The sequence below is a fragment of the Euprymna scolopes genome, chromosome 31 (genome assembly GCF_053919585.1).
Source record: "Euprymna scolopes isolate OS-2025 chromosome 31, ASM5391958v1, whole genome shotgun sequence".
Lineage (NCBI taxonomy): Eukaryota > Metazoa > Mollusca > Cephalopoda > Sepiida > Sepiolidae > Euprymna > Euprymna scolopes.
Genome location: NC_136512.1, coordinates 55,921,715 through 55,947,600, shown reverse-complemented (window position 1 = coordinate 55,947,600; position 25,886 = coordinate 55,921,715). Strand labels below are relative to the sequence as shown.

Genomic DNA, 25,886 nt, shown 5'->3' with positions numbered 1-25,886 from the left:
TCTTGTGTGAGTGTGTTGATGACCCTCGTCACAGCCTCTTTCATCTCAATTCTCTCATAACGACAGCTTCTAAGATTTTCCTTGAGCTTAGGCAATAACCAAAAGTCACAGGGAGCAAGGTCTGGACTATAGGTCAAATAGTTTGTAACAAAGATGGAGTTGTGGACTGGTACATTGTCCTGGTGGAAATACCACTGACTCGATTTGAAGAGTGCTGACCTCTTCAGACGAAATCTCTTCCTGAACTCCCTTAAAACCTCAACATAGTATTCTTTGCTGACTGTTTGTCCAGCGGGAATCCAGTGCGTGCAGTTCATGCTCGTGCTGTAAGAAAGGGGAGTTATTAAAAGTGTATGTACGGATTTGCGCTGTCTGGTCTTCTTGGGTCTGAGAGAGCTAGTATGCTTTCGGTGGGAACTCTGTCTCTTCGTCTTTAGGTCATAGCAGCAGATTCAGCCTTCATCACGGGGCACCAGACCATCAAGAACTGTAGGATCCGAAGTGATCAGCTCGACCATTTCCCTGGTGTCATGACATCTTTCTTTCTGATCTTCTTTAAGCATCCTTGAGGTAAATTTTGCGCAAATCTTCCATATCTTCAGTTCCTCACGAATAATTGTGTGTACAGTTCCCACACTGACATAAAACTGTGCGCTTATTGTCTCTGTAGGCACACGACGGGCCTTATCCATGAAATTCTTTATTTGGCCACTTAACTCTAATGTTCTAACTTCCTTAAGCCTCCCACACCTCATCATTTGTCACAGACTTTCTGCCTTCCTTGAATCCTTTACGCCACTCAAAAACTGATGCTCGGTTCATACAAGATGATCCAAATGCAGTCTGAAGCATTCCATATGTTTCTGTGACATTTTTTTTCAAGTTTAAAGCAGCATTTTATTGCATATTGTCCTTCTAAAGTGTCCTTATGTCCAGATTGCATTTTTTTAATTCACCAGCTGTGATGACAATCAGACTTAAATAGCGTGCATTCCAATTCCGGCTGTAGCTGTTCATTTGAATCTGAAATCATAAAAATTGATCAGTCATCTCATGATGTACTAGGTGCTTTCAATAAGTTTCCAGACTTTTTTGTACAGACATTTAAAATTGTCGTAACCTCTTGAAAATTCAGTATGTTATTGCTATACATTTTATGAGATGACAGACCTTTTTTTTCAATATAAAAAGGTATTATTTACCATTGATGTTTTTTTCTACAACAGATTTTTCGGTTCCATAACCGGATTTTTATCCCCAGCCTCCAAAATCAACAGAGATTAGACCATTCCTTTAATTTCTTGCTGCCTGTTGATTTTACGGTCGGGTTTGGTTCTGTGCAGTTTTAGGAGGTCCCCCCTCCCAAGCCTTGCCTTCTTTGAGAAGGGTTAGTTTATTGTTGATCCCCTGAGGCGCCCTTGCTGGGAAATGCCGATGGGGCTTCCTACCTTCTCAATCCCAGTTTCCGGCCATGGTGCCTAAATTTACTTCGGTTCCACGACCAACACCTCGGTCAATTTTAGATATGTGTTTGTGTTATTATCTCGTCTGTTTAAATGCTTATTCATTGATCCCACTTATTAACCATTATCTTTCGTCTGAAATTTCATTTCATGATTTAAATTTCTCCATAACATTTACCGCCGTTTAAACCTACAAATGATAAGGCATAACCAACGGCATATATTATTATGTGACCTCATTTTCGTTTTGTTTTTTCTTTTGTTCCAAAAGGAAATGGGATGACCAACTGGTAACCGATATGAGTGACTGGCTAGTCGAAGAGCTTCCCCTCAGTATGGATGTCCCAGGAGGAATGGCTCGCTATCGGCAAACCCTTTGTTCTAGTTTCTTTTTCAAATTCTTCCTTAATGTTCGTCAACACCTCCAACTCAAAGTAAGACTAACACCTTCAATATTTTTGCATAATATATATATATATATATATATATATATATATATATATATATACTCTATTAGTAAACTTTTTCATTGTTATACATTTTCCAATGAACTGTATTATAGAAAACGTGTTACCAGAAGCGCTCATATACAAAATTCTACAAACACATTAAACATTTATGTATTTCTGATACATTTAGGTTAATTAAACTTTTACTGATCGTAATACATTTATCTTGGGTTTTTTTTTTTTCAGTCAAATAATTACATTTTTATTTAAAGAATTTAAAACGTCAAATAATATTATATAAGATGAATTAAATCATTTATTCACATTTTTCTGAACTTTTCGACAATATATGTCTTTCTCAAGCAGGACATTCATTCATTACACTGGCATTAATTAGCTGTTTTCATCATTACCTTCTGAGTCTTTCCTTTGATTCCAATTTATTCCAACCTTTTTTTTTAATCTTTCGGGACTGTTCCTACTGTTATTCGTATTGACTTAATGCTCCATATTCTTTTAGTTCCATGCATTATCATTATTATTATTATTATTATTATTATTATTATTATTATTATTATCATCATTATTATTATTATTATTATTGTTGTTATTATTATTATTATTATTATTATTATTATTATTGTTGTTGTTGTTGTTATTGATATTATTATTATTATTATTGTTATTATTATTATTATTATTGTTGTTGTTGTTGTTGTTGTTGTTGTTGTTGTTGTTGTTATGGAACACATGGAGCTTTCACACGGGTCATCAAATATCTGATTGGAAAACCTGTGGTGTTCCCTGGAATGTGAGTTACAACAAGTCTCCCAGACGTCCAGCACTCTCCACCTCCTTCGATAGCATTTGCAAATAAATTTGCGTTATCGCAACAGCCTTTCACCATTGATTTCTCGCTGGCAGCGGCCATTGGTCTATACTGGGATTTGAGTGGCACCAAGCCTCCCCAAGGTCCCAGTTCTCTTCGCGCTTGGCCAGCGAAGGTCTTGTCGGTCTTTCCATCCTCCTTGATCCTTCTCGGCTATTTTGTATCACACTTTGGGGGGGGGGGCAACGGTTATGTGACAATGGGAGGAGGATGCGTGATGGGGATTAAGAATTTGTTGTTATGCAGCTTCAGTGTTCTTCATTCCTTGTAACGTTTCTTCATGATTTGCCTCTGCAGCAGTTTGTCTGGCTCACGCATGTGGTTTATGTGCATTATTCTCCGCATTCAAGGGTTTTCATTAATATATCAGCCGTTTTCATTATCGTTAGCCGTTGTATCTTTGCAGCAATTCCTCTGATTCCAATTTCTCCCATTCTTTTTTCAAAGTTTTTCGGAATTGTTCCTAGTGCTTCTATATTATAGGTATTATTTTGAGTTTCTTCATAATCCAAATCCCTTTTAACTCTCTTGCTAGCTCTGTGTATTTGCTCCGTTTCTCCTTTTCTTTCATACTCACCCTGTGGTCAGCTGGGACAGCAAAATCTACGATTTGACAGGATTTTTCTTTTCTTGCTAATTATTACGACATATGGTCTTATTGCTTGGGTGGGTTTGTCCGTCTGTATGTCCATGTCCTATAGGATTTTGTTATCGTTTTCGAGTGCTTATGCTTGTACCACTTGTCTGTACGTTCAAAATGCAGTTGTTTGCATAATTCCCAGTGTACTGCCCTCCCCATTTAATCGTGCCTGTTTTTGTATTCCTTTTGGTCCAGTTTGCTGAATTCACTTACTTTCGTTTATCGTTTCGTCTCTTTGTCCACAGAGTCTGCATTTGCTGTTTTCTTGTGTTTTATCGATCTTTGATTTGATATGGCTGGTCCTTATCAAGTTATCTTGTGCTGCATTTATTAGGGATTCAGTTTCTCGGTTTACATGTTCTTTTCGCATCCATGTCCAAGTGTTTTCGCTATTCTCATCGTTTACCATTCTTATGAATCTTCCTTGTACTTGTTTCTCTTCCCATTTTTTTCTTGTTTTGTCATTTGTCTCTCTGTTTTCTGGGGGGAGGGTGTCTCTCGCTGCCATAATTATCCCTTCACTATTTTGTATTATTATTATTATTATTATTATTATCATTATTATTATTATTATTATTATTATTATTATTATTATTATTCAGGTGGAACCGAAAGATTTGAGTGGCAGTGAAGGCATTCATTATGAGCCAACCCAAGGGAGTCAGGTCTTCGAAAAAATGGACCCTGGTCAGTTAAAGACAGATCTAGTTGGACGGCCAATAGTTCATATGTCTGGTCTCAAACAAGCAACTGGAGAGGCAATCTATCTGGATGATATACCGAAATGCGAAGGTAAGTAAAAAAGAAAGAAAGAAAGAATAAAAGCGTCTTCAACCAAAGTAACTAATTTAATCAGAAATATAAATGTAAATGTATGAATAGAAACTAAATTAAATATTTTCCGTTATCAGTATCATAATAAAAATGTAAAACAAATAAGTACTTTATGTGATACATTATGATTATTTCACTTCCGGTAGCAGATTTGCTGGGTCAGTTCTTCGAACGCCGGATGTCAACTATCAAAGTCACAGTTTAAAATCTCGCTGTGTGTTTTTCGGTAGGAAGGTATCCAAACAATGAAAATAATTGAATTTAAACAAGGGTCGTTGATAGTGCTCAATCGTAGGAGAGCAAGTTATATATATAGGTCCGATGGTGAGGATCAAAGTTCAGGTCATTTGGGGGGTGTTTCAGCTATTGGTAAATGTGACTAAATTAGGTCAGCTGTTCAGTTGGTAGAGATTTGATGTCTTTTAGTTGAGATTTTTATTTTTTTATTTTATTTATTTATTTGTTTATTTATTTTTATTTATCTATCCATTAATTTATTTATTATATATATATATATATATATATATATATGTTTATTGTTTTGAAGTATAGCTTTGCATTTTTCTACTATTAACAAGTCGAATGTTTAATCTATATATCTATACTTTGATGTTAAAGCTTATTGAATAGTCGTAATATTGTCTCTTTATTTATTTTGCTCCCTTATGCACGCATACATACATGAGCGGATAACATAAAGATGAGTAATAGATGCTATAAACCTATACATTCACAGACGGACATATATACGTACGCAACTGTATATGGGAGGAACCCAAATATCGTTATCGGGGCACTTTTTCTTCTTGGTAGTGTTATGGATCTGCTATATATATCTACTAGTTTGATTAGAGCAATTATTGATTTGTGTTTTGATTTTATTCTTGTTAGTACTTGAATAGGTTAAAATATTAGAGCTTATTGAATGATGTTAGTTTTTGCTTTCGATGTGCTTAGGTGTTCATAGTGGTATGCATATATGCACCCACACACTTGCATATATATATATATATATATATATATATATATATATATATATATATATATATGATGATTGCAACGTCTTGTCAGACGAGTGCCACTCCCTCAGACATTTAAAATCCATGAGCCCAAATGCCTGAGGGAGTATCTATACAAAGATGATGTTACAGAGTCTTAGCTTTGTACGACAGCTAAGTCTCTCTCTCGATTCAAAATGTTGAGATCCAGCAACAAGCAAGAGCAAGATAGCCAGCAACAAATTAAACTGCAGACCAGCTTAATGCGGGTACTGGTCTCCCGCTTTATGGTTTTTTTAAATCAGAGATTTGCTTCTCCTAGAAAGGTTGCCTTCACCACGGCTTTCGGGAGTCCTCTCCACCCTCTCAAGGGGTATATATATATATATATATATATATATATATATATATATATATATATATATATATATATACACGTACATATACATACATGTACATAAGAATTCACATATACATCATGTGTTATTCAGGACCATTAATCCACTTTTATCTTTTTGTGTACTTTATTTTTTTAATTTTATCAATGTGGATTGTTGTATATTGATAATTTTATCGTAGTCTCGTATTGAAATTATGTTTAAAAGTTATCTCGAGAAGTAAGATGTACGGTTGAGGGCATATTGTAATTACTACTATTTGAAGGTCGTTTCTGGAAGTTATATAGTATTTTATTTTAGGAACTTAAATTATGTTATTTTATTTATTTATTATTATTATTATTATTATTATTATTATTATTAATTAATTAATTAATTAGTTAATATGTTGGAGGTAGGAGTAGATAAGCCTGTAAGGGGAATTCTAGATACGTATATTTAGTGCTAAAAAAGGAGTAAATTGAGGAGTGTTGGGGAAACTTCGTGTGTGCGTGGTTAGTTTATAGAGGGTGTTATGTAATATATATTTTCTTTTGTTGTTGGTGGTTGAAAGTTTAGTTAATTAAGGTGTTAGGCTAGATGAGTGCATTGAGTATGTTTTTGGAGTAGCCCCAGGGGGGATGAGATGCATATATTAAGACCAACAAATTTTCACCGGACAGTCAGACATTTGTGAGCAAATATACATACAAATGGATATACAAATATTTGGACAGACATATGAATTTGGGTGTACAAATAAGCATACAGGTTCAGATGTATTGAGACATAGATTCAAACACATATAAAATTCAGCAAAACTCACAAATATGCATACATAAGGAAAACAAATATGCATACTTAAGGAAAACAAACGGTGGACGTGTGTACTTACAATTCTACAGCTTTTTTTCTGTGGATAGGGTAAAGTTAACGGGTAATATTGGGATTACTAAGAAGATGTTCTTTGTAATGTCTGCAGTTTATAGATGTTTCTAGTCTCTTGTTGAGTAACTTATCCCTGTCTTTAAACCGTACAATAAATAATTTTTCGGAAAGGCAAAGTTAACACGGGGAGCTAAATGATGCACATGTTTTGGCTTTTTTGAGAATATTCCATTTTATAGTTGGTGTAAGGTTTTTTCAATGAGTTCTTTATAATAAGCTGAAAGTGATGTAGTAACTTTACTGTTGGGGATTTCATATGAACTTTTGTGACCTCTAAAGCATTTCTTGAATGTATTTCCAGCCATACCGATTTACAATCATTTGGGTTTTCCTTCGTGGAGATCTTTGCACTGTAAACCACTGATGCCACTAAGCAATTTCCATTCAATGGACATTCTTGTTTGTTTCTACGGTTACAAAATTTTGTGGTGCTATTTTTATTTGATTCAGATGTACTATTTAGAATCTTCATGTTATGTTTCTTTATGATTTTCTCTAAGTTTTCGCTACATCTATAGCTTAATTTTATTGTATTTTTATTGAATATTTTATTGAGGATATTATTGGGTTGGAAGTGTTGTTTTATTAGGTTAAGAAATTTTTTCCTATGTTAGTTTTGATATTTAAGTTGAACGGGGTGGTGGTGAACCATATGATTTTCCTAGTTCTCTTATTTCTTGATGTTTTAGTGTTGGGTGTAGTCTTGATATATTCTAGTATTGTATTTTTGTACCCGCTGTCTTTGAATGCTTTGTTATAGAAGGGTTTGTGGGTGTTAAAAATGTCTGCATTGGATAAATTGCAACTTATTCTTTTGCTAATAGAGTTAGGGATGTGTTTAACAATAGATTTTGAATGGTTTGAATTTGGGTTCACGTATATCGGGTCGGTGTTGTCTTTTTTATAGGGTGCGTATATTTTGTTTTTTAAATCTAGAATGACGTCCAGGAAATTAAGAGTTTTGGTATTTTAAACTATTTCAATTTTTAAGTTTATTCTTCTAAATTCTTTGAGGATTATCTTTTTTATTTTTTCACATTTAGGTCCGTTCGAGTTTTTTACGACCATAAGTCCATCATCTCTATATAAACCTATGTTATCTATTTCAATATCTTTAGTTAAATTATACAAAATATATAATCATACTAGGTCGGTTACCTCAGCCGAATCCAGACACTCATCGAAACGTCAAAGAGGTCAACCTGATCTTTTTTAATCAATTGATCTCCGTTGCTCAGTTGTTTTACATTTCTTTATTATTTCCATCTGTAAGGGTTGCAAATTCTAAAAACCTCCTCGAAGAGCTCTTTGGTGATTGAAGGGTAATAACTTTCGATGTCGAATTGGATAAAGGAGGAATTCTCTTTGTTTTCAATATTGAAGAACCATTTTATCATATCAGCTGTATAAATCCATAGGTTAAGTTTATATGTCATTTTGATTTGTTCATTTCTTCTTTCAAGAATTCTTTTATATTTTGCCTATTTCTGTATTAATCTAGTTGAGGGAAGTTAGGTTTATGATCTTTTAATAGTATATATGCTTCTTTTTCATGTTGCTTATTTACCCTTTTGCTAATATCTAGTTTGCCGGTTATTTTTTTACTTTCAGAGTTTATTTTCTGGGCGATGTTCTGATTAGATTTTTTTATGGATTGTTGTGATGTTTTGTTTCAGTAATTTTTTATATTCGAGTTTTTCTAGTTTGTAAAAGTTATGAGTTTTATCAGCTTTTACGAAGATGTGCTTCGATTTGGTGGTTTTGTTAACTATTTGGTCCAGTTGTTTTTGGAACTGATTTTTGCTTTTAAGAAAAGTTATTCTGTTAATCATGTTTATTACACTGTTTTAGAAGTCTTCTAGCTGTTCGATATATATATATATATATATATATATATATATATATATATATATATATAATCACCTGTATAGATACCATAAAATCTTTAGTATACACAATTCCTGACAATGGATCCGGGCAGATCTGAAAGCATTTGGATTAAAAGTAAATATGGCAATCACATCGGCCAATTTTTGCCAGAAACAAGAAAAAGAAAACTAAAAAGGTTCAGAACCAACATATGCAGACAGAAATTGTCTTTATTATTTCATGAAACATGCTTAAATGGAAAATGCTGTCGGTATATATGTTTTACAAGGTGGTCACCACTTATCAAGAGGCCACTCGTGGATAAGGGTTATTGCGTGTACAGTAATCAATGTGATAGTATCGTAGTAATCGTTAGTATTGCAAATTTGATAAAGTGTCGTACTTAACGGGGCGGTTCATCAGGGATGTGTTTATGTTGGACTTGAAGACATCAAAGTTTTAGTCAGGTGGGAAACAGGCAAACGGAAGAGAGTTCCACAGTCGTGCACTTCTAAGAAAGAAGCTTTGTTCATGAAAACTAAGTTTGGATTCAGGCACAGATAAAGAGTGGTGAAAATTATTGACAGTGGAGTCAGCTAGACGGGTGTTTATCGTGACAGATTGGCGAGGGGGCCAGAGATTGGAGCTCAGACCAGAACTTGCCATGGAAATAACGATAAAATAAAGACATGCTTGCAACGTCTCTTCTGTGGGAGAGAGGTTGCAGGGACGAAAAAGGGCATCACCCACTAAGCCATGAAGTCTATTTTGTACTCTGTCAATAGCAGGATAGGCTGTTTTCAGCAGCTCCTGACCAGATGTGGCAGCCGTACTCCATGCTTGGACGTACTTGGCTTTTATATAGATAGAGAATTGCATCAGCAGTGAGATATCTTCTGGTGCGGTAGAAGGATCCCATCATTTTCCCAGCGGTCTTGGCAACAGACCTGATGTACGTGTTCCATTTCATTTTGTTTCCATTTCAGATCAGGAGTAAAGATCAAACCCAGAAGCTTGTCAAAATATGGAGCCTCCTCAAGAGGAGAGCCATCCATTTCAATTGATGTCAGATGGGGATCAGAGCGTTGATGATGTAAAGATAGGAGCTTGGTTTTAGATGCATTAAAAGTATCCAGCCACTCTTCCCCCACTGTACCATGCGCTCAAGATCAGAGGAGAGAGAACCAGAGAGAACTTTTTCATTTACGGCCTTTGATGTGTTGTCATAGATAGTCGTGTCATCATCAAAGATGTCAACGATGTATGTGTTTAGGGAGATCATTGATGTAGATCAGGAAGAGAGTTGGGCCCAGGATGGACCCCTGAGGGACTCCAGCATTAATGCTACAGGCCTCTGATTTCTGTCCATCAACTACTACTCTTATGAGCCTATCAGAGAGAAATGATTTAATAATTGAGAAAACATTTCCAGTTATACCTTAGCTGAAAAGTAGGTCTTTATGCCATGCCTTATCGAAGGCCTTTGATCTGTCCAAAGCAATTACCCTAGAAAGAACGCCTTTGTCGAGAAATTCACTATTACTATGAGATATAACCGTTAGCACATCTGCTGTAGATCTAGCAGAACGGAAACCATATTGCCTGTCACTAAGAAGGTTGTTTCTGCTAAGGTGGTTGACTATTTCTCTATTTAATATGGATTCCAGCAACTTACTCATGACACACGGGAGACTTATTGGTCTGTACTGAGAGGGAGATGACTTATCGCCTGAATTCTTAAATACAGGGCATACTGATGAGGTTTTCCAGAATGTTGGGAAGCACTTCTCGTTAAGGCAATGCTTAAACAGTTTTGTAAGCATGGGGGCAAATTCTGGTTGAAGCTTTTTCAACACTATAATTGGAATGCTGTCGGGGCCAGTTGTTTTACTGGAATCAAAGTTCTTGATTAGCTTGGCGACCTCATCCACAGATATTTGTATGTTGCATAGCGTGTTGTCTGTTATTCGTCGCATGGGGTAGAATTAGCTGCAAAGTTCTTTGCAAATAGTTTGGCCTTGTCTGATGCTGACGAGATGGTTTCAGGTCCATTGATGATAGTTGGGATAGAACGTACGCTTCTGTTCAGGATCCTGTTTGCTATTTGCCAAAACTGGTGGGAACCAAGCTACTTTGGATTTAACGGACTGAGCATATAGCTCTCTTGCATTTTTATTACTCTTTTGGTTGCTGGCAATCCTGAAAGCAGCTTTAGTCTCAGTACATCTATTGCGTTGGTAGCTATGGAAAAAGTGATTCCTGTGCGCGATGGCAGCAGCACATTCTGGGGAGAACCATGGCTGGCTGTTAGGTTTTTATTGAAATTTTTGGATCGTATGAATCTGTCTATGCCTACAATTAACCATTCGGTCAGTTTTGATACTATAGAAGACACATCCTTTTTAAACATGGAATGCAGAGGTAGATTAGATATAAATGTACGAAAGCTATCCCAGTCAGCCATAGAGTATCGATATACAGTACGGTGGAGATGTACGTCTGAAGACTTATTACATTTCATTTTTATCTTAACTGATACAACTGAGTGTCGGAGGATCCCAGAGAACATGAACATAGCTCAGGAGAGGTTGTGAGAGAAAGGTCTAGAAGGCTTGCATACTGACCGGTAGTATCAGGCACACGGGTTGGTTCGTGAATAATCTGAGTGATGTCATAGGCAATGGCAAAATCATGACAAAACCTCCCCTCATCATCGGTCTTATTTAAGTGGGTCAGCCATTCCACATTATGGACATTGAAGGCACTGCAAATGTGAATGTTAGCCGAAGGATGAGCAGACAGGATGTGGTCAATTTTCTCAGATATACTCTTAAAGATAGTAACTCCGCTGTTGTGAGGGCGATGGAGGCCAAATATAAATGTGGTGGTGTAAGCAAGTGCAAACCGGAAGCACATATAAAGTAAATTAGGATCTTTTCTGGAGATATCCCTACCACACGGAAAGCCATCTTTAATGTAGGCACATATTCCATGCCCATGGCGATCTTGGAGGTCAGATTTAGATATTGTTAGAGTATCCTTTAATTATGAACTCGTCTAGGGAAGTGGTCGGCCCTATGCCAGTTTCGCTTAGGAAGAATATGTCCAGTTTCGTCTCCTGTAATTGGGTTTCAACCTCTGGAATGTTTGAACGTAAACCGATGTTGGAGAAGGTGACATGGTAGTATGGGTCTACGCTGGAGGATGGTGTTCTAGGTTTATTTGTGTTTTTTTCTGGAGATATTTCATGATGAGGTTTTGGGATTAACTTGTTTAGAGCAGAACAGAGAGGGAAAATAAAAGAGAAAAAGACAGGGTTTTTTTATTAGCACATGATAAGATAAAGCTGTAACTATTACTCACTTGGCATTGAGAGGTGCCACCAAAACTACTGCATGGTCCAGAATCCATTCACCAAATGGCAATACAGCAGCCCCAGTACTTTGCACCTGCTGATAGGACAGCCTCCTTAGTGATTAACCCAAGGTTCCGGTCCCTGACTATCAGTCGGATAACGTCAGCCTAGATGAAACGTTTACCTCCAGCACCCTTGCTAGTGACATGGCCACATGGATAGACATAGAAACAGAAAATTTCCGACATCTCAGGCTACTGTTCACGAAGTACTACCGAGCTGGAAAGCAGCTTTTTCTTCGCCCTTTGTCAGAAAAATCACTCATTGGAAATGAGAACTGAGAGACAAAAAAGGAGAAGCGAGAGTAAAACATCCACAGTGCACTATCTACTCTCCAATTAAGAAAATGAAAAGGTAAAAAAAAAAATGGTAAGAGAGACTTATTAATATCTACTTAATAAGTCCGTTGCTCTATTCCCAATTTAAAACAATATTTGAAAATAGTCTCCCCTCCCATATTAATGCGTGTATATTTTTGGCTTTATCTACCCCGAGCTTCTTATAATTAAAATACGATAATGGAACTTTTATCAATTTGTGAAGTCGGGTTATTTTGTATTACTTTAGATTTGAAGAACTCATTTAAAAACTGGTAAATAGTAATAGAGTTTGGGTTAAGTATTAAGTTTAGACTAGTTAAAAATAATGCATACGGCAGAGAAAAAGCCGCGTTTTTCTGAGTTTAGATAATAGTGCAACTTTAAATTTGGAAAATTCTCGTTTTCATGGGTGACTTTTTTTTGTTGTTTTAAATATAAGAAAACAGTATTGGCTAATAATAGCATATTCGAAAAAAAAGATTTGAAAACAAAAATAAACTACAAGATAAGTACAATTAAAATGTTCAGAGTTATATATATATATATATATATATATATATATATATATATATAGAGAGAGAGAGAGAGAGAGAGAGAGAGAGAGAGAGAGAAATAAACAAAGGAACAAATCAAGTTATGTATTCGTCAACGTTTCGTCTTCATTTTGAGATTTCCTCTGGATGAATGATATATATATATAACGTTTATAAAGATCACAGAGAGTTGCCGTTTTATTAGGCTTTTTTTTATTTTTGCAATTTTTCTGATTACCTTTTTAGCGTGTAAATCGAAAAAGATGGATATGTGTGTTTTTGCGTGCCTGTCTTGTTAATAGTCGATGAGTGTATACATTTTGGAACATATGTTTACGTATGTTTGGTGAGCGATGTGTATGTGTGTTTTACTGGCCGTAAAATCGTTCATTAATGACTTTCGTTAGGTGTATGTCAATCCCGATAAGTCTTCCTATATATATATACGTGTGTTGTCTGTGAAAGAAACGGAATAAACAATAATTTGTGTGTTTGGGTTTTTATAGCACGCGTTAAAATACGAAGTGAATATTTTTGCGCTTGTAATTGGCTTGAATAAACTACTGATCGGCGTACGTATTAACAAATTATTCAGTTTTGTTGATACATTGAACAACTTTTTTTTTGTATATCTTTTTTTACAGGGGAACTTCGGCTTGCCTTTGTGATGAGTACCAAAGCACATGCTCGTCTTATTGACGTAGATCCAAGTGAGGCGCTTCAGATGCCTGGAGTTGTAGACTATATCGACTACAAAGACGTGCCAGGCAGCAATGCATATGGCATGGAGCACGAAGATGAAGTTATATTTGCTAAGGACGAAGTGAGTGTTCTTTTTCTAAATAATTGTTAGTTGTTTTCTATGTTAATACAAAATTTTGTTTGCTACTTACACAGAATACGGACCGTGCTGAAATAATCACGTTATGCCGTCGTATCGTGCTAGAAAATCTCACACCTGACAGTATCTTATACCTCTACAAAGCCACCATTCATCCATGCATGGAGTATTGTTGTCATATCTGGGCTGGTGCATCTACCACTAGTCTCTTCGGTGACAGTGTCCCCCCAAAAAAGTGTTTGCAATCTAATAGGTCCTGTACTGTCAACTAAGTTCCAACCCCTGTCCCATCGCCGCAATGTTGCGCCCCTGTACCTGTTATAAAAGTATTTTAATTAAATTTGCTCTGATAGACTCATTGCACTTGTGCCCCCTCGACATACATACCCCGACAAATTCGTTTAGCTACAAAATCCATCCGGTCCGTAGATGCCGGAAAGTCTTTTACTCTAATAGCTTTTTTTCCTCGAACTGCGCCATTTTGGAATTCCTTTCTAATTACCAGCTTTCCTGACTGTGCTGACATGCAGAAGTTTAAACATTGTCCCAAATATTAGCCCCTTACGTCCAAGTGAAAATATGCCTTGTTTGCGTGAATCTGACTAAAAAAATAAATAATATAAAAATATTGTTTACAAACTCATTCTGAACATCAGGAACGGCTTATTATTATTATTATTATTATTATTATTATTATTATTATTATTATTATTATTATTATTCTCTCCTCATCTGGAAGCCTTCGTTCAGTCTCGAAAGACAATGGATACCCCCTGTAACAGTAGCTACGCGTGTAATTATGAGTCAAGGGTTGCGCAATCAACAACCACACCTCTCCTGAATCGGTACTGCTTGAGTTTAGTGGCAATGAGAAGCAGTAGATGATTGGAAACAATGCTGAGAACACACACAACTCCTGGAATTCCTTAATGGTCACCTACTTTTGTACTGACTAGGTATAACATTGCTTAACTTCGGTGATCTAAATGGAATCATTGTATCAATTTGATTATGCCGTGATTTTACCTAACAATCTAATAAATGAAAGATACCGTAAAAATGGAATATGATTTGAAAATCCTATCTAATAGAATAGCGCAGTCGGTATTTTGCACATATAGCTTGTGTTTTCTTCCATTACCAACTAGCATGATAAGAGTAGAAAGTATTTCTTTATATAAAGAACTTTACGGTGAAATGGTGTGATTTTGTTGTTTATCGGGTTCGTCGTGGATATTAAAGTTGAAGAGACACAAGCGCAGCAAGTTCGGTTGCTATTGTATTAAGGATATAATGTTCTCTTTTTCAAAGTTCAATTTTGAACGTAAAAAATAATAAATTGAAAACAATAATCTACTAATTGTCTTTATTCAACGCTGCCCAGAAGCTTTTTTGGATTCGTGTTAGTAAAGCGGCTTTTTCTATTTATTTATCAGGTTAGTTACTTTTACAGGCCACTGCGGCACATTGTTAAAGTTCTTATTAACATGAACGTATTAAAAATGAAGTTGTATTTATAAACCGTCGGCATTTAACTTTTCTTCTCAGGTAACCTGCGAAGGGCAGATCATTGGCGCCATTGTCGCTGATACTGCTGCACATGCCCAAAGAGCTGCGAAAAGTGTAAAGGTGACATACGAAGAACTCGAGCCGATTATCACAATAGAGGTAAAGTATTTTAGAAACTTTGTTCGATGCAGAACGAATAGTAATTCGTTCTGCATCGAATATCGTATTGTATTGCATCAGTTTAATAGTGACCACGCGTTGGAGTATCTTTTACAAACACGTGCTCCCATGTTGAACAAGTATTATTGTTTTTTTCTTTTTTTGTGGGTAGGAGGAGTGTGCACGGAGGTCGGAAGTCAACAAAAAAAGAACAATGATAAGGAAGTGGCACTGATAAAGAGAAGACATATTTCCACATATACAAGTACACACACAAACACACACACACACACATATATATATATATATATATATATATATATATATATATATATATATAAAATACCCATCAAGTGCGCTTGAAAGCCAAATACAACGTAATATTAGGAAAATAAACAAATATTTTACTTGTTTGAAATTTATCACAAATATATTTCAGAGGTATACTCTATCTTCAGTATGTTGTTTCTTTTTCTTCTTCTTCTTCTTCTTCTTCTTCTTCCTTGCCATGTTGTAAATTTAGAGAGAAGTCTGTAAAGAGCTGCGCGTTGTTTCTAGCGGTTGTATTTTGAAATGTTTGAACTATGCGTGAACAACGCGAGAATAACGTCAAAGAATGAGAGTTCATATAGAAACGTTGTTTTAATTTGAATAAAATAAAATACGCATCAAGTCCGCTTGAAAGCCAAATACAACGTAATATTAGGAAATAAACAAATATTTTACTTGTTTGAAATTTATCACAAATATATATTGTATTTTATTTTATTCAAATTAAAACAACGTTTCTATATGAACTCTCATTCTTTGACGTTATTCTCGCGTAATGCTTTTATTATTTAAACCTCAATGTTTTTGTTTTTTTTGCTTAAATCATTATAAATTGTTTCAATCGATAGGAAAATATTATCCTGCGAATTCTTAAGACATTTCAAGTCAACATATATATATATATATATATATATATATATATATATATATATATATATATATATATATATATATATATATATATATATACAGTAGAATCCCGGCATACGGCATTAAAAATTAGTAACAAAATACAGTACAGTATATAATACACATATACTTAATCAAATTACAGTATAAATAACACCGTAAGGCGGGGCAAATACCGTAACCAGGGGCCGGGAAAACATCGTATTCCATATCGTAACCGGAAAAAACGTACCCTAGGGCCACCGTATCTCGGGGTTTCACTATATATGTGTGTGTGTGTGTGTGTGTGTGTGTGTGTGTGTGTGTGTGTGTGTGTGTGTGTGTGTGTGTTAAAGGCAAATGTAAAAGAGACGTAGTATTTGATATACAAAAAAGAATACACATTACTGACGTAATTTCTAACATAGTCGGCCACGTACAAAGGTCCTACACAATAAAAACAAATATGGATTTCTAGGGTAAGCACGAAAGTGTAATCGACTATATAAAATAATTATAACTAGGTTGTGTATTGGAACTATTCTGCATAATGATGCAACGGCCAATGATGAAACAGAAATAGGAATTCATCTATCGAGTTCCCGCCTGAACTACTATCCGAACGGCGAACATATCTGCTGGTTTCCAAAACCAAAACAAGAAAGAAACCAAGTCTTGATTTCAAATCTCGCACCACAATTGCACAAGTCATTTTGTGCTTAAAAATTAGAATATTAATTCTCACTAAGATTTATTTATATTTGTCATAGTTTGTCCTTTTAACGATTTTGGAATATTCTTGTTCTCTTTGCTTATATATCTAGAGTGTCAAAGTAGGGATTCCTTGAAATTCCTTGCTGCTTATGCTGACATGAACCCTTCACATGTTCCATTGTGTTAGATTATTGGTTTCAGGAGAGCATACTGCAAAAGGAAGAAAGCTGGAAACTTCTATGGCTTCTCATCACTGCATAAGTTGTTAACCAGCCAGTGATTGGTTGCTTTTCCGATCAAACATAGACCTTATAAGAACTGTCCATCTAAAAGGAAGTAATGTTAGTTTATATTCTTTTAAATTACTTACCATATCAGGATACGTTCTCATTAATCAGTTTGACAGAATCAGGACTATTTTGAAGGTGATGGCTTTGTTTCAGTCGGGTTTAGGTACGATGCTGTACGCACCTAGAAGGCTCGCCATCACTTTCCACGCTTTGAAAGGAGGTTAATTTATTGCGAATCCCCTGAGGTGCCCAATCGGAATTTCCGACGGGAATAGTCAGGCATTTTCTAGTGCATAGTTCAGATCCTCTTGCTTATTGTCTTTTTAATTGTTACCGGCCGATCTTGTATCAGACCTTCCTATGGTTGGAAGAGAAAAAATTAATCTGTTTTATTGTTTTCTTCTTTTTACAGCAAGCGATTGAAGCAGATTCCTTCTTCAGTGTGCAAGAAATAATATACGGTGATTTGGAGACTGGATACAAAGAGTGCGACCACGTGATCGAACGGGAAATGCGAATTGGTGGCCAGGAACATTTCTACCTGGAAACTCAAGCATCCCTCGTCATCCCCAAAAATGAAGATGACGAGATAGAAATTTATTCTTCCACCCAAAACGTCAATCAAATTCAGGTAAAATATAAGTCAGAAGAAGGAATGATGAAAAGATGTGTTTGAGTATGATGCATAGAATCGACATCTTATCTCTGCATAAAGTTTAGTATATGTGCATGTGTATATATACATACTAGCAGTTCAACCCGGCTTTGCTCGAGCCCTATGTATTGTTCATAACTTTATGTGCATATATATATATATATATATATATATATATATATATTAAAAAGTTTGTTCAAGTAACCTACATCTAAAATTTCAAGTGTTTAGATCCAAAATTGGCGAAGGAGCTTGGTAGAGCCTACAAATGTCAACTCTTTGAACTTTGACCTCTTCTCAGACAAATTTTCGCCCAAAAACTGATTGAAAAGCTTGTTACATGCCTGAATACCCTTTATGTAAAATTTCAAATGTTTAGACCCCAAATTGGCTGAATAATTTGCTAGAGACCGCAAAGGTCAAATCTTTTGAACTTTGACCCCTTGGACGCCAAATTTTCAGCCAAATGTTAATTTAAAAGCTTGCCCTATGTGTGAATACACCTTGTATAAAATTTCAAATGTTCAGACCAAAGATGTGCTGAGTAATTTGGAATAGACCGCAAAGGTAAAACAAATTTTAACTTTGACCCCAATTTTGATCCCTTAACATTTATTGTCTTGGGCTCAATTCAAATTAAAATGTTTGATCCATGTCCAAGTACATCTAAAATTTCAAGTGTTTAGATCCAAAATTGACGGAAGAGGTTGGTAGAGTTTTCAAAGGTTAAATCGTTGAACTTTGACCCTGTGACAGCCAAATTTCTGACCGAAAACCGATTAAAAGTTTTTCCCAAATCACAGTATCACTTATGTCAAATCTCGAGTCTGTAGACTGAAAATTGACAGAGTAGTTTGGTAAGGAAATGTACACACACAGGCAATTTCATGTCGGCGAGATTGGGTTTGATCATCTGCGGGTCCTCAGATGGCTGGTGGGGGCCAATCCTTGACCCGCAGACTTTATTGCAGTGGGGACATGTGTTTAGAAGACTCTGTCGAAGGGTCATGAGACGATCATTGATACCTACTAGAGATTCGGAAAGTTGGGAAATAAGCTGGTTCTTGATGGCAAACCCCACTCCGTAGGTTCTGGGTTCAACAGTTGCTTTTCCCTTCCAGAAGGAAATATATCAACCTTTCTACTTTTAGTTGCCCCTCCTCTGCCAGGCGGGTCTCTGACAGGACAGCGATGTCGATTTTGAATCGCTTCAGCTCCCTGGCAGTTTGCAGTTTTTCTTTCTGAACAATTGTTGGATGCACTGCCCCTAAGTGTCCTTACATTCCATACTCCAAAGTTCATTGTTTTTCGTTTTCAACCGCAAAGAGGTGAACCCACTGGGCGCGGTATTCCAGTCGGGTGATATAAGCAGGCTATTTTTAGGGCGCCTTTTCTAGCCCCTTCCCCATGTGGTGTGAGCAGAGCGAATCCTAAATAGGACTGCGCAGATATGGGTGCTGCTGTTGAGATGCTCTTTCTGCTTCGGCCCAAGAGCAGAGCGACTGAATAAGACAGCCACCGCCTATGTCCCAGTTCATAGATAAAAGCTTCCAGGCCTCACTGCCCTGCTCTCGTCACCATTTCCTGGGCGCCATAGGACTTTTAGTGGGCCCTTCAGGAGAACGCCTGTGCGTGGAATCTTTTAGAGTGGAGTGACTGGTACACAGACAGCTACCACACTGTCTTTGGCAAAAGACCAGACCAAGGTCCAATGGCATGAAGATCAATACCTTATTTAAGAAGCTCAATGTATTTACAGAGCAATATAGTGAATAAATGATAAAAACCTATATTCCAAAATTCATGATGTTGACCATCTTATAATTTATTCCTTTAATTCAGTTGACATTTACAATTCCTGACAGTATCTGTGTCGTAGCGCAAAATCAATCAATTAATCATTATATCAATGAGTGAATCTATTATGCCCTTAACTCATCAGAAGAAATAGAAATAAAGTCTGATTTGACATGATTAAAATCCGAAAATTGGAAGAGAAGCTGCAAATACCTTTAATATGTTTCCATTACGGCATTTTGAAATAAACTGGGTTTCGTTCTCCCCTAAAATCAGAAAAATAAATCTGATTAAAGCCTTAGTACATCGGGTTTTGTTGGTCTGCTCTAGTACTAAACAAGATGTACAACACCAAAGCATAACTGAGATCCTTTTGGCCAACGGTTATCCTTCACACTCAACTGGAAATCTTCATATATATCAACAAAACAAATGGCAACTTTCAAATGAAATTTTTTTCTGTATTTCGTCATTAAATAGTCCGTGAGATTATATTTATAATACCTCCCCCTCTCTCTCTCTCTCTCTCTCTCTCTCTCTCTCTCTCTTTCTATATATATATATTTATAAAAACTCTCCCTATATCTTTGTCTGTCTGTCTCTCTCTCTTCCGCTCTCTCTCTCTTGCTCTCTCTTTCTCTCTCTCTCTCTTTCTCTCTCTCTCTCTCTCTATATATATATATATATATATATATATATATATAATCTTACAGAATATTTTAAAATAATTGTGTAATTTGTTATGAATTACTCGATCAGAAAAGTAAATCTAATGGTGCTGTTAACATTCTTGTTTAATATTTGACAAATAAAAATATCTTAGAACTTCTCTTTATTTTTGCAGTTGTGTGTCGGAAAAATTCTGAATATTCCGTCCAATCGGTTTACTGTCCGAGTGAAAAGAATAGGTAAGTCATTAATTTCTTATACGGTCAAGCTCAAAGTTGCATGACACAGTTACGTACGACGCATTACACTCTGGCGGCCAGGGTTGTTATGTTGATAGAAAGGTATGTTTTACTAATGGGACAATCAGAATTCAAATTAAGGCAAAGAGTCACTTTAGAGTAATAATTAAGACAACAGAAAGGATTGTCAGCGAAATATAAGCCACACTATGGGAATACTAACATCGATTAAGGTTATGAATTGTGTTTGATTTCATAAGGAGCTGTCCACTGAGATCGGATTTGAAGACAACCAAGTTGTAATCTGCAAGAAAACAGTCTAGTGGTAATGTGTTCCACAAACGAGAAACCCTTACAGATATCTTTGATAACATTATTTAAATAAATAATAATAAATAATGAAATAGGTAAATAGTACTAAAATTCTAATGTTTTATTTTCATAAAGAGAGAACGAAACAGAGAGAGAGGAGAGTGGGGGAGAGACGGAAAAGAATGACAACAGCTTTTTGTATAAATGGTATGAAATTATGCTGACACTAAAATATATTTAAAAAAAAATAATCGCAATCATTTCCTTTATATTAAGAAGCGTAAAAATGTAGACGAAAAAAGCATGATAGCATCTGATGTTGTGTTATCTGGAAGTAAATGAAACATTGCGTTCTCATTGGTTAGTCTCTTGTGACGTTGGTTTCATAAGACATTTCCACGAATTTTAAGTTGACTGAATCGAATGTCAGTCACGCAGCAAACAGTATTATTATTAACTGCAGGCAGCAGATGAAAATCCACATTTACTATAAACAGCTCACGAAAGCAGACAACGACAACCGTGGAAAGCAATTAACTATTAAGCTGATTTTTGTATAATTTTAAATAAACACCCTTTTCAGGTTACTAATACATATTAATAGGACACTTTAAAACTTGCGGTCAATGTTTATATAAATGTATGGAGATATGATTTACGAGCGCCTACTTACTTATAGTAATGCAAAGCTCTTTGTAAATAAACAAATGGATCACTTTAAAAGTGGTGGTTAATATTTATATAGGGACATTAGAGATATGATTTACGAGCGCCCATATCGTGTCTTGGAGGTAAAACTACTAACTATCAACTAGATTGAAGGTGAAATTCTTTGCTTGGTATTGGTGTTAGTCTAGCGATAGTACAGTTAAATAGTCTCTATGTGTGAATATACAGGGTGGGCCAAAATAAGGGTCCTATTTTTAAAAATTCATAAATTCATGTAAGTTTTAAGAAGTATTTTTCGGCCAAAATTTGTTTTGTTTATTTCAAAAAAATCTTGGAAGGGTCAGTCTACACACATAAAGTTTGGTGAGTTTAACTTTTATTTTGTGGAAGTTATTCAAATTTAAAGATAGGAACCTTATTTTGGCTCACCCTATATATATATATATATATATATATATATATATATATATATATATATATATATATATATATATTTCTGTGGAAATATCTTTTATTCACTTGTATTTCCTTTTTATATATACCAATCCTTATTTAAGAAGCTCAATTTAATTACAGAGCATTATAATGAATAAATGACAAAGGTCTATATTCCAAATTTCATCATGTATATATTTTTCAATCATGTTGACAATCTTACAATTTATTATATATGTGTGTGTGTGTGTGTGTGTGTGTGTGTGTGTGTGTGTGTGTGTGTGTGTGTGTGTGTAAGAAAGAGAGAGACAGAGAGAGAGTGATAGAGTGAAGATAACTAAGAAGAATTAGAGAAATTATTTAGAAGGGTACTTATCCAAATAATCCGAAGCTCAATATTCGAGGTGGAGTAATCAGTAAAGAAGGAAACAATCAACAAAAAAAATGACAATATAAAGATATATACATTAGTATATATCTTTATAGTGCCACATATAAATTTAATCATTCATTCAATAGGGAGATTACATCATTAGAGGCACTGGATGTATTTGCTCTTTATAGCTAGGTATTTTGAAGATAACATCAGATAACAGATTAGAAATGCAATGAATACATTAGGAACAAAAGAATAGGGTATCTAAGGTAAAGAGCAAAACAGTATAATTTGGAGGGCGGAAGTGGTAGATGCCACTCATATCCATTATGTGATGATCGGAATTGTGTTTTATACCATCAACAGTCACTTTAGTTCTCCAGCTTTTTTCTAGGGTGTTCATCTTTGACCTGTGCCCCAACCATGTCACCTGTCGCTAGGCACATTTCCATTTGCCACCAGGTTATCCGGACATGTACTAAAGTGACCCTTGCCAAAATTGACACTAGCTGTCATAGGATCCAGATATTCATGTCGGAGGCCGAACTTTCATTGTCACAATGTCTAACCCAAAATGACTAATTATCAGTGTTCGCTTTCTTCCAATGCAGGTGGTGGATTTGGAGGTAAAGAAAGTCGCTCGACTGTCGTCTGCTTACCTATCGTCGTTGCAGCAGTCAAGTAAGTGATTAACTTTGGTTGTTTCCTTGCCATAATTGTACGAAGATGTTATTAGCTAAATTTATGAAAGCATAAACAAAAGAAATACCCAGTTTGCTCTCTCTCTCTCTCTCTCTCTCTCTCTCTCTCTCTCTCTCTCTCTCTCTCTCTCTCTCTCTTACACACACATACACTCATACACACTCACACAGACACATATATATAACGATATGAATGTGATTTTAATATACTTGTAATATTTTAATTGTTTACAAACGATATATGCTCTGAAAGTGCAATCCATTTTATTGATTTAAATAGATCTGAAAATTTTAAAAATCTTTATTGTAGATATATATTATACTATTAAAAGGTATATATATATATATATATATATATATATATATATATATAGAAATATATATATATATATATATATATATATAGAAATATATATATATATGTCTATATTTTCATTGTAGTTATCACTTTCTCTTTATCTATCTATAATTATCTCCTTCCTCCTTCCTTTCTCTCTCCTTTCTCTTCTTTCTCTCTCCCCCCCCCCTCTCTCTCTCTCTCTCAATATACATACACACACATATCTATATATAATAAACATTATAAATAAGGCCTATCTATATTAATTTATTCAATCTTTAAATAAATCCATCATTAATGTAAGATTGAAAACATGGCACTATGATAAAAATAAAATCTATCAATAAATCTTCTCATATAAACTCCACTAACTCTACGCAACCATGAGCCACTTAACTATTCCCTTTCACTAAACTCACATAGAGAGATGAAAAAAAGCTGAAAAAGCAGCTGCCTCTGACTATGGTTTTTGAAAATGTTTTAAGATAATCAAATTTAAGGGTAAAAAAACGAAATTCCATAACCCTGTAAAACATAAAACAAATAATTTGGTTAAGAGAGCTGATACTTTACCAGAGATATTCGTACTTGTTGACAAAACTAAAAACTATTATAAATTAGATTATCTTTCCTATAAATCCCAAATTTACAAAAAAATTAACGAATCCTATAAAATCTCTCTTGCTCAGTCTATTAATCATATATTGAAGCGACATCCTTATTTGAATCTTTAATCATACGGAGACTTTAGTTCCTGCTATTCCAAGATTTTCTCTTAAAAACCATAAGAAAAATTTTTTAACAACCCATCGATTAGATTAATTGGCCCTCTAAATCTGATTTAGGTAAAATTAGCAAAAAATCAGATTTTTTCTTGGCTTAGAAAAAATAATGTATCTCTCCCCCCCCTTCTCTCTCTCTCTCTCTCTCTCTCTCTCTCACACACACACACACACACACACACACACACACACACACTGGCAATCATCAGATAATGCAATTAATTGGTTTTCTAATTATAAACATAAAATTCCATTTAAATTGTATTACTTTCAATATAGATAACTATTATCAATTTATTTCTCATATCCTACTAAATAGGCTTTAATTTTAACTAAAAAATAAGTCTGTTCTTATTAACCCAACAATTAAACTTGCCAGAAAATCTCTTCGTTTTTTATAACAAATTTGGACGAGGAAATATATCCTGGATAGCTTTGATATTGTTATGGGAACCTCTGAATCGGCCAATTATTGATTTAGTTGAGCTTTTCCTATTAAATGAACTTAAAATTAAATTCAAAGATAGACACTCAGGAGGCCGCTTATACAGAGATAATCTCCTTTTCCTCACTAGGGCAAGTAATAGGCGATATAATACAAATATAAATGTATTTTTTTAAGAATTCGGACTTACTATCACATTTGACAACGAGAACAATAATTCCAATTTCCTTGACTTCACACTTAACATAAATTCTAGCTCTTTCAGCTTCTACCATTAACCAAATATGTCCTTGTTTTATGGTCATGAATTTTAACCACCCCAAATATATCATTTAATTCATTAACCCATCCGGATCTAATATAACGTCTAAACTCTCAGCTAGCAAATCTATATTTGAACAAAACTCCAAATTTTATAACAATGCCCGCCTTAATTTACCAGTTACTAACACTAATGATGCTAATAATAAAAGATTGAAACATAAACCACTGATCAACTTACCAAATAATAAAAATACTTGCAGCAATAAAGTTAAAAGTAACATCCTTAAAAAAATTAATTTTAGAAAAACCTTTTCGATAACCCATAAATATAGTTCTATACAATATAAAAATACTGTGAAATTTTTCCACCATATCAAATTTGGCGCAGACTCTAGTAAATTCAAATAATAGGAAAATTAATCGGCAAAACGCTAACTCCTTGACTTGCAATTCCCTGTTTCCCGCCTATGCCCCCTGATTAGTGACTGTATATATCATTCTCTATCAACAATATTCATCTTCCAGCCAAATTTAAATCATTTACTCCTCTAAAAACTTTCACCTATATTGGCGCTCCGGCTTTTCCAATCAGGAAACGCATCTCATTTCATATATATATTCTTTTAAAATAGTAAATAACAATAATGATAACCGAACCGCCTCAACTACACTAATTATGAACCTTAAGTCAAATAGAATAACTTTCTCCTTGAAATAGTCGATTTTTAAACTCTTTGAATCTCTGGGGTAACTTAAAGCTTATTATACTCTTCTAAAATATAATAATATTATAAACATTAAGAGTGATGTTATTTCCATTTCAAGCATAAGAGAAAATTTAAATACGGACACTACCTCGCCCCAACAAATACTCTACTCCATCTCCCCATTTATCTTAATAACCTATGTTTAAAGATAGATGAGTGCGTATATATGTGTGTGTGTGTGTGTGTGTGTGTGTGTGTGTGTGTGTGTGTGTGTGTGTGTGTGTGTGTGTGTGATAATGTAAAAATAT

General features: G+C 34.9%; 1 protein-coding gene across 4 annotated transcripts in view; it reads left to right on the top strand.

The window, feature by feature from the left end:
• The window catches only part of LOC145255760 (xanthine dehydrogenase/oxidase-like), a 183,764-nt gene that overhangs the window by 93,424 nt on the left and 64,454 nt on the right, over nt 1-25,886 (top strand). For all 4 annotated transcript variants that reach the window (XM_080114419.1, XM_080114417.1, XM_080114418.1 and 1 more), the window contains exons 17-23: nt 1,735-1,897; nt 4,044-4,233; nt 13,380-13,558; nt 15,125-15,244; nt 17,600-17,818; nt 20,484-20,547; nt 22,951-23,020. In XM_080114419.1, coding sequence (XP_079970545.1) covers nt 1,735-1,897; nt 4,044-4,233; nt 13,380-13,558; nt 15,125-15,244; nt 17,600-17,818; nt 20,484-20,547; nt 22,951-23,020 — 1,005 coding nt within the window. The remainder of the gene's footprint in view (nt 1-1,734; nt 1,898-4,043; nt 4,234-13,379; nt 13,559-15,124; nt 15,245-17,599; nt 17,819-20,483; nt 20,548-22,950; nt 23,021-25,886) is intronic.